The following is a 14790-nucleotide window of genomic DNA, read 5'->3' as shown; positions in this document are numbered from 1 at the left end:
GGGATTGGCCCAATATCAACAGCTGGGTAGAGTCTAAAAAAACAGGTGGACACAGGAAATGGCAAAATGACCGATGTAGAACCAAGGAGCCCAACTCTTGTGATGACTGGAAATCATTTGCCATTGTGAAGAAAAACTTCTTTATGACTGCTCCTCAGGATGTAGACGTACATCTGCCTGTGAAAACAGACTCGATGAACAGAACGTCAGAGGATCACCGCAGGATGCTCGCGTGCCGAGCCTTGTCCTGTGACTGGGGCTGGGTGTAAGCTGAGATGCCATCATATTAATTGGAACAGCAAAACCCGACCTATCACACCCCATTGTGATTTATTATTGTTTTTTCCTTTATCAAATCTCAGTTTGTTTTGTTGGCAGTGTGGTCTCCTCTTCTTTGTTGCGGCTTGCAAGCTGGATGTAACAGATACAAACCTCTGGTCGGCCCTCCTGTTTCCTGTTTACCCAGAGTCATATAACAATATCAACCATTTTGTGTGAAATTTTGTCATAATTGTTGTGTGAAGTCTTGAGTAATGGCTAAACAGTGTTTTCTGAGCGTCACACTGACCTTGGCCTTTGACCACCAAAGTCTAATCAGTTCATCCTTGAGTCGTACTAATGTTTGTGCCAAATTTGAATGAAATTCCGTCAAGGGTTACTGAGATATCGAGCCCATGAGAATGGGACGAACGGGCATGGACAGACAACCTGAAAACAATATGCCTCCAGCTCTGACTGTCGCTGACGCAGAGGAATAAAAACATAATAAGAAGAGCCAGTAGAGTTCTGCAACAAAGTTCTATTGACTGATGAAAATTGATCTCTATCAAATATGATGGGAAGGAAGTGTGGAGAAGTAAAGGAACAGCTCATGACCAAAAGCCACAATCTCATCTGTCAAACATCTGGAGGTTCTGTTGTGTTTGGGCCTGTATGGCTGCCAGTGGAACTGCCACACTGTTCATTTATTGATGATTCATTGCTAAAGATTTTTTTATTTGTTTTATTCTGTTATTTTATTTCAATTTGAATGTGGTGAAGCTCTGAGCCTGAAGAACAAAACACGTGAATCTATCCAAACATGACCCGACTGCCTTTGAAAACCGTTCAGCTTCACCTGCCCCCCCCTGAAAAACCACACCCCCACAGCATGACGTAGGTCCCTGAGTCCTTTAGGTGCTTTTTTTGCAATGACATCCCTCTTTCATTGAGGTCTGGCCAATCTGCCAGAAAGCCCAGACTCAGTGGAGAGCTGCCGTGATGGCTGTCCTTTTGGAAGTCTCTCCCATCTCCACACAGGATCTCTGGACCTCACCAGACTATGCATACTGGACTAGAAGCTACGATCTGGATCGTATTCTACGAAGTTAAATCTGTCTTAATCTCTAGCCAGCACATTGCTGAGAAGTACATAATGTTACCCGCACTTTCACTTACAGTATGAACAGTTTATGTCTGTTTAATTGGCGACATCATTGTACAGTGTATGTCAGAGTTAAAATATGGTCCTAGTATTTATTTTCTTCTTGTTACTACACTTCATTCTCAGGAACATTTCTCTCTAGAGATACTGGGGTGCCTCAAGATATCTTGTACATATATATATATATATTATATATATGAACCAACAGACTGACATAACCAACTTCACTGTCCTCCCCAGCTGCTAAAGAGCACTAAGTGCATCTCAATCATCCTATCAAAGACACACGATTCATAAAAATGTTGCGGCCATTCAGTTAATGTGGGTTAAGAAGAGGGCGGTCACTACCTCTCATCATACACAAATGCCTGGTCGATCTCAGGAGCCTGGGTAACCTGGCGTGCCCTCGACACCCGGGCGCCTCATGGAAGGATTGTCGAGAAATGCCGTAGTCAGACACGTTTAATGTTGGACTGGGTCTTGCACCTGGAAAGAAGACACATGGATGATTAGCAAGCTGAATCAGAAAGCACATCTGTTTCTTTATAATAAAAAAAATAATAAATCTTTTTCATAATTGAATGTTGTCAATAAACCAAAATGCAAAAGTTTATGGCTTTCTGAATGGTGGATTCACATACAGACCTGCAGAGACCACACCAGGATGTTGTCAGATTTAAGGTCACAGAAGATGATGCTCTTCCTGTGAAGGTATGCCAGTCCTGCTGCAATCTGGTAGCGCTACTCTGAAGGTTAGCATGTGACCGAGGGGCATGTACTTGAGCCTACAAATAAAAAAAAAAAAAAACATAACTTCATGTTCCACTAACATAGACACAGGCCAACGTCAATATCATGATGAATATGTGTGTACGTGCCTTTGCGCTTCTCCCTGCCAGCACAGTGTTGAGGCTGCACAGGGGCTAATTGCAGGGCGAAGCAGAGCGGGTGGATGCTGCATGCCCACCAGAGAAACAATGCAGGGATGCTGGAGAGAGTGCAACATACTGGACTCCTGGCGAAACTCAGAGAAGCTCCGACAGGCATCTGCGACTGCAGGTGCTTCACCATGGTGTCTAAAGCAATGAGAAGAGGAATGAGAGGGAGCACAAAAGTTAGATATGTATGAGATATATGGAGAACAGATCTGAGGCCAGAGGAAAGCTCTCAGAGAACCCAACTGGAATCTTTTTCACAATTCCTCTCATTCTGAATATTCCACCAGCAATGAATTCACATTCTTTCACTCCATCTTGTCCTCCTTTTGTTATCTGTAACTATAGTGCTCCACATATCTAAATCTAAATATCTAAATATGAGGTGGAAATGTGTGACAATAATAATAATAATTAATAATAACCCAATAATAATCCCAACTAAAATGTTCTGTGAAGAATTCTCAGTCATTCCAGGTCATGGTTATCCAAGAAAGGTTGAATCAAGGGCAACTGGACTTGGTTGTAGATACTTGAGATGGTTTTCATCTCCATCCAAAAAGGTGGATGAGAGGAAGTCTCTTGTCGTATCTACACCCTTGGTTCATGTGATGATGTCTGAGACAGTTCCATTATCTGATGAGGACGCATGGATGCAGTTAAAAGCTCAGAAAAAACAGTGAGTAACATTAACCAGGTTCGATTATTGTGTCACATAAGATAAAGAAAGAACTTCAAAAAAAAAAAAAAGCCTACAGTCTATGGCAAGAGAACAAGCGTACAGGCTGCAGGCAGTCGTGTGTTATCAAGTGATGATCATTCGTTTTGGTGGAATTACCGCTGTAACAGACCTTCCTCACAGCAGCAACCGCACGGGTTTTACTACTAACATTAATGACGGGTGAATTCCACTATGGTGTCAGTTACCCGCAATCAGCTGCGAGCGCGACAATATCAGGGGATCTGAAAATAGAACACTAACAAACAAATAATGTATAGAATAGTAGCCCTATAACTAATAATATACTACATTAGTATATTATATCGAATCGATATTGCTGAAAAAACTCAGTTGACCTTATACAGGGGGACAATTTGACTTTACTACTGTAAATGAACACAGTGCATTTCTTGCCATGACAGTCAATGGACCTTTTCCACAACAGACTTTTTGACCTGTCAAACACAAGTGTAATTAATAAAGTTCATAGCGGCCACATTCCATTAACATGTTCTATTTTCAGATCCCTGATATTGTGCGTCGCAGCTGATTGGGTAACTGAACACCTAAGTGGAATTCACCCGTCATTAATGTTAGTAGTAAAACCCGTGCGGTTGCTGCTGTGAGGAAGGTCTGTTACAGCGGTAATCCCACCCAAAACGAATGATCATCACTGATAACAACACGACTGCCTGCAGCCTGTACGCTTGTTCTCTTGCCATAGACTGTAGGCTTTTTTTTTTTTTGAAGTTCTTTCTTTATCTTATGTGACACAATAATCTCAACTCAAGGTTCACTCACTGTTTTTTCTGAGCTTTTAACTGCATCCCATGGTCCTCATCAGATAATGGAACTGTCTCAGACATCATCACATGAACCAAGGGTGAAGATACGACGAGAGACTTCCTCTCATCCACCTTTTTTGGATGGAGATGAAACATCTTCAAGTATCTACAACCAAGTCCAGTTGCCCTTGATTCAACCTTTCTTGGATAACCATGACCTGGATGACTGAGAATCTTCACAGACATTTTAGTTGGGATTATTATTGGGATTATTATTAATTATTATTATTATTGTCACACATTTCCACCTCATATTTAGATATTTAAGATTTAGATATGTGGACCACTATAGTTACAGATAACAAAAGGAGGACAGAGATGGAGTGAAAGAATGTGAATTCATTGCTGGTGGAATATTCAGAATGAGAGGAATTGTGAAAAAGATTCAGTTGGGTCTCCGAGAGCTTTCCCTCTGGCCTCAGATCTGTTCTCCATATATCTCATTCATATCTAACTTTTGTGCTCCCTCTCATTCCTCTTCTCATTGCTTTAGACACCATGGTGAAGCACCTGCAGTCTGCAGATGCCTGTCGGAGCTTCTCTGAGTTTCGCCAGGAGTCCAGTATGTTGCACTCTCTCCAGCATCCCTGCATTGTTTCTCTGGTGGGCATCAGCATCCACCCGCTCTGCTTCGCCCTGCAGTTAGCCCCTCTGGGCAGCCTCAACACTGTGCTGGAGGAGAAGCGCAAAGGCACGTACACACATATTCATCATGATACTTGACGTTGGCCTGTGTCTATGTTAGTGGAACATGAAGTTATGTTTTTTTTTTTTTATTTGTAGGCTCCAAGTACATGCCCCTCGGTCACATGCTAACCTTCAGAGTAGCCTACCAGATTGCAGCAGGACTGGCATACCTTCACAGGAAGAGCATCATCTTCTGTGACCTTAAATCTGACAACATCCTGGTGTGGTCTCTGCAGGTCTGTATGTGAATCACCATCAGAAAGCCATAAACTTTTGATTTTGGTTTATTGACAACATTCAATATGAAAAAAGATTTTTTATTTTTTTTATTATAAAGAAACAGATGTGTTTTCTGATTCAGCTTGCTAATCATCCATATGTCTTCTTCCAGGTGCAGGACCCAGTCAACATTAAACTGTCTGACTACGGCATTTCTCGACAATCCTTCCATGAGGGCGCCCTGGGTGTCGAGGGCACGCCAGGTTACCAGGCTCCTGAGATCCGACCAGGCATTGTGTATGATGAGAAGGTAGTGACCCCCTCTTCTTAACCCACATTAACTGAATGGCGCAACATTTTTATGAATCGTGTGTCTTTGATAGGCTGATTGAGATGCACTTAGTGCTCTTTAGCAGTGGGGAGGACAGTGAAGTTGGTTATGTCAGTCTGTTGGTTCATATATATATATATATATATATGTACAAGATATCTTGAGGCGCCCCAGTATCTCTAGAGAGAAATGTTCCTGAGAATGAAGTGTAGTAACAAGAAGAAATAAATACTAGGACCATATTTTAACTCTGAACATACACTGTACAATGATGTCGCCATATAAACAGACATAAACTGTTCATACTGTAAGTGAAAGTGGGTAACATTATGTACTTCTCAGCAATGTGCTGGCTAGAGATTAAGACAGATTTAACTCGTAGAATACGATCCAGATCGTAGCTCTAGTCCAGTAGTAGTCTGGCTGAGGTCCAGAGATCCTGTGTGGAGATGGGAGAGACTTCCAAAAGGACAGCCATCACGGCAGCTCTCCACTGATCTGGGCTTTCTGGCAGATTGGCCAGACCTCAATGAAAGAGGGAATGTCATTGCAAAAAAGCACCTAAAGGACTCAGGGACCACTCATGCTGTGGGGGTGTGGTTTTCAGGGGCAGGGGCAGGTGAAGCTGAACGGTTTTCAAAGGCAGTCGGGTCATGTTTGGATAGATTCACGTGTTTTGTTCTTCAGGCTCAGAGCTTCACCACATTCAAATTGAAATAAAATAACAGAATAAAACAAATAAAAAAATCTGTTAGCAATGAAATCATCAATAAATGACAGTGTGGCAGTTCCACTGGCAGCCATACAGGCCCAAACCACAACAGAACCTCCAAGATGTTTGACAGATGAGATTGTGGCTTTTGGTCATGAGCTGTTCCTTTACTTCTCCACACTCCTCTTCCCATCATTTTGATAGAGATCAATTTTCATCAGTCAATAGAACTTTGTTGCAGAACTCTACTGGCTTCTTAATTTATGTTTTTATTCCTCTGCGTCAGCGACAGTCAGAGCTGGAGGCATATTGTTTTCAGGTTGTCTGTCCATCCGTTCGTCCCATTCTCATGGGCTCGATATCTCAGTAACCCCTTGACGGAATTTCATCAAATTTGGCACAAACATTCAGTACGACTCAAGGATGAACTGATTAGACTTTGGTGGTCAAAGGCCAAGGTCAGTGTGACCTCAGAAAACACTGTTTAGCCATTACTCAAGACTTCACACAACAATTATGACAAAATTTCACACAAATGGTTGATATTTTATATGACTCTGGGTAAACAGGAAACAGGAGGCCGACCAGAGGTTTGTATCTGTTACATCCAGCTTGCAAGCCGCAACAAAGAAAGGAGACACACACTGCAACAACAACAAACTGAGATTTGATAAAGGAAAAAACAATAATAATCACAATGGGGTGTGATAGTCGGGTTTTGCTGTTCCCAATTAATATGATGGCATCTCAGCTTACACCCAGCCCACACAGCATCCTGCGGTGAGGCTCTGGGGCATCGCAGCATCCTGCGGTGAATCCTCTGACGTTCTGTTCATCGAGTCTTGTTTTCACAGGCAGATGTACGTCTACATCCTGAGGAGCAGTCATAAAGAAGTTTTTCTTCACAATGCAAATGATTTTCCAGTCATCCACAAGAGTTGTGCTCCTTGGTCTACTCGGTCATTTGCCATTTCCTGTGTCCACCTGTTTTTTTAGACTCTACCCAGCTGTTGATATTGGCAAACCAACTCCCTTTGATATCTCTCTGATAGATTTTGCTAAGTTTTTGTTGAGCCTCATTATTATCTTCTTCATTTGCATGGTCACCTCTTTACTCCTCATATTGACAGACCACTCCACCTCAATCTAAATGGCAACTCTTAACTCTTTTTTTGTGTGCATGAACTAATGTTGAAACAATGCACTAAGAGACATCTAGTAGCCAAGTGTCCACTTACTTTTTGAAATTTGGGCTTTTAATTGCTAGTGATGGTGTTAATGTTAACGTCCCTGTCCTTGAGATGTCCCATGAGATGTTTTATTTAGTTTATGCTCATGCCTCTCATGGTCTGCATTCCTAACTGTAGACAGGAGGATTATCTCAAAACAAACTCAGCTGGGGTTTATTTCAAAGCGGATCACTCGTCATGGCCAAAACAGCCTCTATCCTGCTGCTCTTCTCTGTACCTCTGTGTGATTTTGCCTTCTTCTCTATCACATATGAAACTCTTTATACAGTCACTTGATCCTAACATGTTGATTTGATAATAGAGAAGTTGGTAAACTAGTTTGATCCACTAACTGCAGTATATGCACAGAATAGGGCAGTCTGATCCTGCAGCAGAAATCTGTTTGGACTCTGAGCTGTTGATCTGTCTGCTGTTTGAGCAGAAGGTGTAAGGAATCAAAGAGCTGCCCCTGCCGGAATATTTAATTTACTTGTTGCAACCAGAAGATTTACAGTTAGTGGGCTGATCGTTTTGACCGTTGACTTTCTTCTCTGCAGCATATTACTGTCTGATTAGTACCATATGTTGTTTTAATGGCAAAGGAAGAGGAAAAGCCATAGACCCAAGCAGGTTTTACCATGGCTATAGCGTGATGACCTTTGCATCCACACAAAAACTAGGACTTTTTAAAACTACTGCCAATAGATTCACTAGATAAGAAAACCTAGTTTTTTCAAATATAAACATGATATATTTTCCACTAAACCCTTTTTTATATAATCCAGAAACCAGAGGAAAACAAGCAGAGACCTGAACAGTTCCTTTAAAAAATCATCTAAAATCACAATCTTTTGATTTGAATCAGGAAATATCTGTACAAAAAAAAAACTGATACTGCAATACTGTACCAAGGTTCAATATCCAATCTAGTGTGGATAAGGACTAGCACCAATACCAGAATTAACAATTACTCATCGATTATCTGTTGATTCTTTTTTCGATTTGTCTGTAAAAGAGCTAGAAAGTTGTGGGAAAATACTAATTACAGGTGCTCAAGGAGAAATCAACAGATATTTTGTTCTGTCTGACCAACAGTGCAAAATCCAAAGATATCCAATTTACTATGATATAAAAGAAAAACAGCAAAGTGTCATATTAGACAGGAAGGAACCAGAGAATATACTACTGTTATATAGGTTTTTGTGCATGTAAATGGTCTCCAGAGTCACAAGGATCAAAGTTTACACCAAAGGGAGGAACTCTGTCAGGGTAAAAAACCCAATTTTCTCTGTTGTATGAAACGCCTCGTTGGGGGTTTTGACATTACTTCCTGGTCCTGCTGACTTCAATATGTCTCTTGGTGCAGCCCACCTATAAGATGGACACCCCCTGCAAGCTAGCCATGCCCCCACACAAGGCACAGCACATAACTACTTATAGTGAAGAGTTTTCTTTAGTTTTGTAGCCATGCCAAGAAGGACTGTGTTCTCAATTGGCTGGAGAAAACTACTTTATTTTTTCCACGGTTCCCTCCACTGCTCCACATTAAAGTGTGATCCGGCACTTCAAGGAGGACTGCTTCAGAAACCATGCACACAGTTAGACGTTTCTCTATTAACTTAATGTGGCCTAACGGGGGGGGTGTTACCGAGACCTGACTAATAAAATCAAAAGGGTTTGTAGTAAAAGTATTCCATTTTATGAATATTGTCATCCGAAGTCTTTGCAGACTGTACAGCGTCTTGATTCGCAACGCTCCTCCTATTTCTCCCTCCTTCCGGCTGCCTGACAGTGGGTACGCTTGTTTTCGGCTGCAGTCCAGCTTGTGAAGGTGTATCGGGTCTGTCATCTTCTGCTTCAGGATCAGACTCTTGCGCAAAACGATAAGGCAGAACCGAAGCCGCCACAACCGTGTTTACACAAGACATGAGGAATGTGTCGTTGCCATGGTATTTGCCACCATCAGAAGGGGGAGGGAGGCCTTAAAGAGCCCTGAGCTCTAACAGAGTGTTTCAGACAGAGGGTGAAGAGAGTACTGTATAATGTACAGAAAATGTACAGAAAAAGAAAAAATAATGTCTTTTCAGAACATTAAAGCATGTAAATCTATTTTAGTCGACACCAAGAATGAAATGAACACTAAAAATGGCCATAATCCTGTTAAAAATGAGCCATCAGGACTTCTGTAACTTTGTGATGTCACAACAACAGCACAGCCCACTTGGACAAACCTTCCAAGTTGGAGGATTTGGTTTCTGCAAGTGTTTACTTGAAATCTGCTGTGTTTTTATTCAATTTCTATTAAGGTCTCGTACTCTTGTTTTGTTTGGCCTCTCCAACGCTCTTTTAAGCTTTTAATCTTTTTAACACCGTTCTTCTACTGATCGTTGGATTACTTTTTGGTCCGCCCAGACACTGCAACATCAGAGACTGTCGCCACAATGATTTTAATCATTTTTAGTCCAAATTTGACTGTTTGACCTTCTGTCTCCATCTCATTTCAGCGGCATTACAGGTGAGTTTTACCAAGTGACAGTAGTAGGCTACAATCCATTATCTGTGCGTAGCCTGGCTGTGTGTTACTCAGAAAACCAACCTGTTGTTACTAGAGCTCCAGAGAGAAGCCTGAGAGAGGAGATGTAAAACTACACTAAGATTGTTTTTGGCACGTAAAACCACAAATATATCTTCTTCTGGATCAACACTTCAAATAAAACACAGGAAAATAGTAAAATATGGGACCTTTAATATCTTCTTATATAACTTAAACGATGAATTGACAAAAATTAACACAATTGTTTAAATTTTCTGTCAAATCGATTAATCAACTTTGGAGCAGTCAGTGTAACTTACTGAGAGCGTGGATATACGTCTGTTATAGCTGCTGTTGGTCTGATATTTCTGGCCCCAGGCTGCTCTGACTTTCTCCTCTCCCCATGGAACTAGTTTTACTGGGGTTTACTGTTTTACTGGTCCCTGCCTCTGCAGCTTTCAAAGAGTTGAGAAATCCATCTATAAGCCTCCACCTCTATTCATCAGCCCCTCTCCCACAGAGTCCGCTGACCTCAGCCAATCAAACAACCTTCTCTCCTGGGCGTTAATTTTACTTTTTGATGAGGTTTAACTGTTTTAATGAGATGCCGACGAGGCTGGAGAGAGAATAAATGATGGAGCAAGTGGGACAGGAATCAAGACAGAAAAATTAAGAAAATAAATGAAAAGCAGCTTCGTGGCTGTTAACGTGGTTGCCAGCTGTGAGTCTTTTAGGAAGTAATGGAACAAATTTAAGTGTTTGTCAAGGGTTTTGACAATACGCAATAGCACTAGTAGAAAGCTGTTACAAGCCATTTGTTTATAGGCTTGGATAATATCAACACAGCTCAGTGACAAGATCAGGAATCTACATCATGGGTTGTTTCTTATAGTTGTACTGTAATGAAGAGTGGAGGGCATTTTTTAGGTGCAACACGTTATCAGTTTCGGTGATCAGAGATAATTCATTTCATTAAGTAATATGATTTAATTTACATTAAATCCACCTCGGGGCACCACCCTTAAAAAGGGATAGGATAGCTTATTCATTGATTCAGTCTCATAAACAATTTGCAACTTGTGATTAATAATTAACTTCATAACTATAATCAAAATGACCATATCAATAGTTGGTAAAGGTTGAAGGGTTTTTAGGTGTGCAACATTAAATACTGTAAATCTGCAGGTATCTTGAAAAGCATTTATTTTAAAGCTAACAAAAGCAAAGACACGCAATATCTAATTTAATGAATCATACTGTGTGTGTGTGTGTGTGTGTGTATCTATTCTAAAAGATACTGGGAGCCAGTGGAGTGAAGGTTAAACTGAGATAATATGACAGAAATGGCCATACTTTGGCAATATTTATCTATATATATGATAACAGTATTGACCCCAAAATAATACCTGAGATCTGTTTGATCAACAGCAGAATGTGACTCAGCTACTTTACATCTGAAAGTTTAAAGATCTTCAGAAAGATCTGAAGAATTCATTTTATAACAAACATTTTATGAAAATGTATTAAATTTAGTCATTAAAAATGACGTCTGTATCTAGTGGGATGTTTAACAATGAAAAAAAACTTGTCAGGACTCTGGTGGGAAAACTATCTAATGGAGACAATTTTTCTCCATCACCTCAAAAACATCTTTGACGTTCGTCTACTGACATTTCTTGTTACTTGTTACATTTCTGTAACATCCATGTGTCTTGTATGTAGTCTGGAAACAGGATGTAGCTGTTGCGTGCGTGCGTGCGTGCGTGCATGCCTGCCTGCCTGCCTGCCTGCGTGCGTGCAGTTGTCAGTGGCTGCGCAGCACAACCTCTTGTGTAGGCCGCTGTTTTACAGCAGTGAAGAAGAACTGATCTCTGGGAAAACTGACGATCCACCAAGTGTGAAACTATAAAGTTTATTAATAATTTACATTGTATTGGATCGATGTCTAGATTTTCTGTACTCGCCGATACCCGATACAGTATTTTAGGTAGTATCGGAGGAATTTTCGATACTAGTATCACCAGGGGAACAACTCTATAATATAACAGGTTATCATGCCACATAACTTAAAGACTCCAATATTGATACAAAACATGCAACGTGCTCTGTAGCTGTCTTATCATGGTTTTATGTAGCACTTGAATTTCAGATATGTTGTTCACCAATGATGAGAGTCAAGTCTCTTTATCTTTCTATCAAGAATAAAAACTGTAGACAAAACGAAGAGTGAGAAGATTCTTCAGACTGAGGTCAGGGGAACTTCCTTATATGAGTATGCCATCGTTTTTTCCATAGTCCTTGAGACGTCATACCACACCACAGACCTCAAGTGTATCTGGAGCCACGACCAAGTGATGTCACCTCTGAAGTAGTTGAGTGCTTTTGGCGTCGCTGTACTGTTTGCCTTTACAGCTATTCTGGGAATTCCCACAGGGGCTGACTCCCCCTCCCCCCATCACTATCTGTGACCGTTCAGAGACAGGAATCCACTCGGGTATTTTGGTCCTCAGATATGGGTTTCAAGGATGAGTTGAATGATAGAAGAATGAAAAAACTAGAGTTTGATCTTTGTGTTTTTTTTTTTAATAACACTTAATGGCTAAAGGTGCTCTGTGGAGTCGGAGCCATGACAACTGCAACCAAGAGGAAAAAACCCAAATTACAATCCTGTATCTTGAGTAAAAAAACATGAATGAGCTGTCGAAGATAAGAGAGCTGGATAAGGCTGAGTTGTGTTGCTGTGGAGTATCTGTCAATCAGTGTCTCCTCAATTGTCATTATCAGTAAAAGTAGAGCTATTATTGCCATTCACCTCCTGCCCTGTATTCACCTGCTGATAAGTACAGGATTATAGTTTCCTGTGTTCTGACATAACTACAGTAGACTGTGTGTTTTACACCTGTTTTATTGTATCTCATCTGACTGTAATTTGTTCCCATGTGTTTGCTGTATCCCTCGTATTCATGTTTACTTTTGCTGGGCTCAGTTCCCCCCCCACAGGGATCGTATCAGATTCATCTTTTTCTTACCATCCATTTCATCAACATTGCTGACATATTGGCTAAGGCTGTATTTCATGGGTGACAACTCTGCACACAAATCTGATTGAAGGTCTGAATCACCTCTTCAGATGTAACTCTGACACCTGACCTCAACGTGTCTTGTTTTTTTTCTCTCGTCATCCCCGCCCGCAGGTAGACATGTTCTCCTATGGTATGGTGCTGTATGAGCTGCTGTCCGGGCGGAGACCAGCGCTGGGACAGCACCAGCTTCAGATAGCGAAGAAGCTCTCCAAAGGCGTACGGCCGGTGCTCGGCAGCCCAGAGGAGGTTCAGTTCTACTGCCTCCACAGCATGCTGACTGAATGCTGGGACACCAAGCCTGAGAAGGTGAGTCCACCTGACGCAGTGATTGATCAAAGGTTCCCTGTTTGCCATGTTTGGTAGGAAATAGAGAAGTTCTCATCCACCACCACAAAGACTCATGGTCATTACCTAGAGCTTGGTTGTATGGTGTAGTGAATAAACCCCCGCCCCCCCCAGTGGCCCGGTTCAGAGCTGGTATTAACATCCGTCTCAGGTGAACCGATCACAAGTGGACAGCTTTAAGTTCAGGTGTGTGAACGCACCCGAGATGCATTGAGGTCTGAGGTCCGATCACTCAGACCACATTCAGAGGTGGTCTGGACCACATGTGGCCACATCCTTTGATTCATGAACCGAAAATATTTTACTATTTCCACTCCAGTGATTGGAGCTCAAAAACAGCTGATCAAAGTCACCTACTGTGTGTGTGTGCGTGTGTGTGTGTGTGTGTGTGTGTGTGTGTGTGTCAGAGGCCGGTGGCCATGCAGTGTGTGAGGCAGATGCAGGAGCCCAGCTTCCCCTGCCTCAGGTATGTGTTGTCCTGTGACAGCCACTCGCAGCTCTTCCTGTCCCAGCTGCAGGGACACAGCGCCGTGTTCTGGAGCGGAGACAAAGACGGCAGGTTGGTTTCAACTCCTCATTCTCATGATAACTGCTTATTTTTACATGAAACAAATGTTTTCATGAATTATTTTCCATTCACAGACCTGTGCTACTAATGAGTGCATTTCAAACATTTCAACAACAAGTCAGTGTTAATATGTAACTGGGGTGGGAATCACAGAGTAACGATACTGTCACGACACTATTATATACAGCGATTCTGCAAGACTCCACATATTTTAAGACAATAATATCAGACACCTCACGATATCTGTGTAAGTGAAGGAGAAAAATTTACCTAAAAAGGCAAAGAGCAGGAATCATGTATTTATTCACTGCATTGTGGCGTCAGTCTCACAGAATTTGACAACTGAGATTAAACAATGTACAACAAAGTGCATAGAGTCTTAGCTTAGTGCCTCTTTAATACAGACATGCACACACACACACACACACCCACATCCAGATACACACACTGACTGCAATTTGTGTTCACTCCAATGTAAAATAAACTTGCAAAAGGCAGAACTTCCAGAAAGCAGAACAGTTCTGCAGTTAAAGTGTTTAAAATAAATTCATGCAAAAAAACACATTTCTCTCTCAAGAAACAATAAACACAGGGGTTAAAAGTGTGTAGTTGTGTGTCTTTCTGTGTTTGGGGGGTGGTAATGTCATGTAGTCCTTATCGATTTTATTTGTGCCATGAGCGTTGTAAAAGCCGGAGTGGGCCCAGACCTTCGACTTGAAAAATGACAGTACCTCTGTGATTTGTTTTCTCCTGCTGTCGGCCATACCCCCCCCCCCCAGGAATTTCTTCTTCTTCACTGCGAGTTCACCATCATTCATTCGGTATTTGGCACAAAAAAATCTATATTTGGCGCCAGTGTATCGATAACGTATCACAAGAGGAAGTAATTTATATATATTCCTGTATTGATATTTGGTCCCACCCCAAATATGTGTATACAATCAGAGTGTGTGTGGGGTCATCTCTTTGGGGTGTGTGTGTTGAACAGGAACTACAGTGTGGTGAATGTGGAGAAGGGCCAGGTGGAGGTGAAGAGGATGTCGTGTCCAGGCAGCAGGATCAGCTTTCAGATGAAGATGTCTAACACTCTGTGGGTGGCCACTGAGGTACACACCACCCATCACAACACCACCCAACCAACACCAGCCGACACCATTCC

The 14790-nt window shown here is 41.7% G+C and overlaps 1 protein-coding gene across 1 annotated transcript in view; it reads left to right on the top strand.

Annotated features, from left to right (window-relative positions):
- lrrk1 (leucine rich repeat kinase 1) overlaps positions 1-14790 on the top strand; it is a 63960-nt gene that overhangs the window by 38656 nt on the left and 10514 nt on the right. The window contains exons 25-30 of the mRNA XM_022742113.1: positions 4418-4615; positions 4708-4847; positions 5003-5140; positions 12830-13024; positions 13471-13622; positions 14620-14737. Of these exons, the coding sequence (XP_022597834.1) occupies positions 4418-4615; positions 4708-4847; positions 5003-5140; positions 12830-13024; positions 13471-13622; positions 14620-14737 (941 nt within the window). The remainder of the gene's footprint in view (positions 1-4417; positions 4616-4707; positions 4848-5002; positions 5141-12829; positions 13025-13470; positions 13623-14619; positions 14738-14790) is intronic.

Source organism: Seriola dumerili, unplaced genomic scaffold, assembly GCF_002260705.1.
Source record: "Seriola dumerili isolate Sdu_G_001 unplaced genomic scaffold, Sdu_1.0 BDQW01000003.1, whole genome shotgun sequence".
NCBI classification, from domain to species: domain Eukaryota; kingdom Metazoa; phylum Chordata; class Actinopteri; order Carangiformes; family Carangidae; genus Seriola; species Seriola dumerili.
This window is presented reverse-complemented; position numbering and strand designations above follow the sequence as displayed.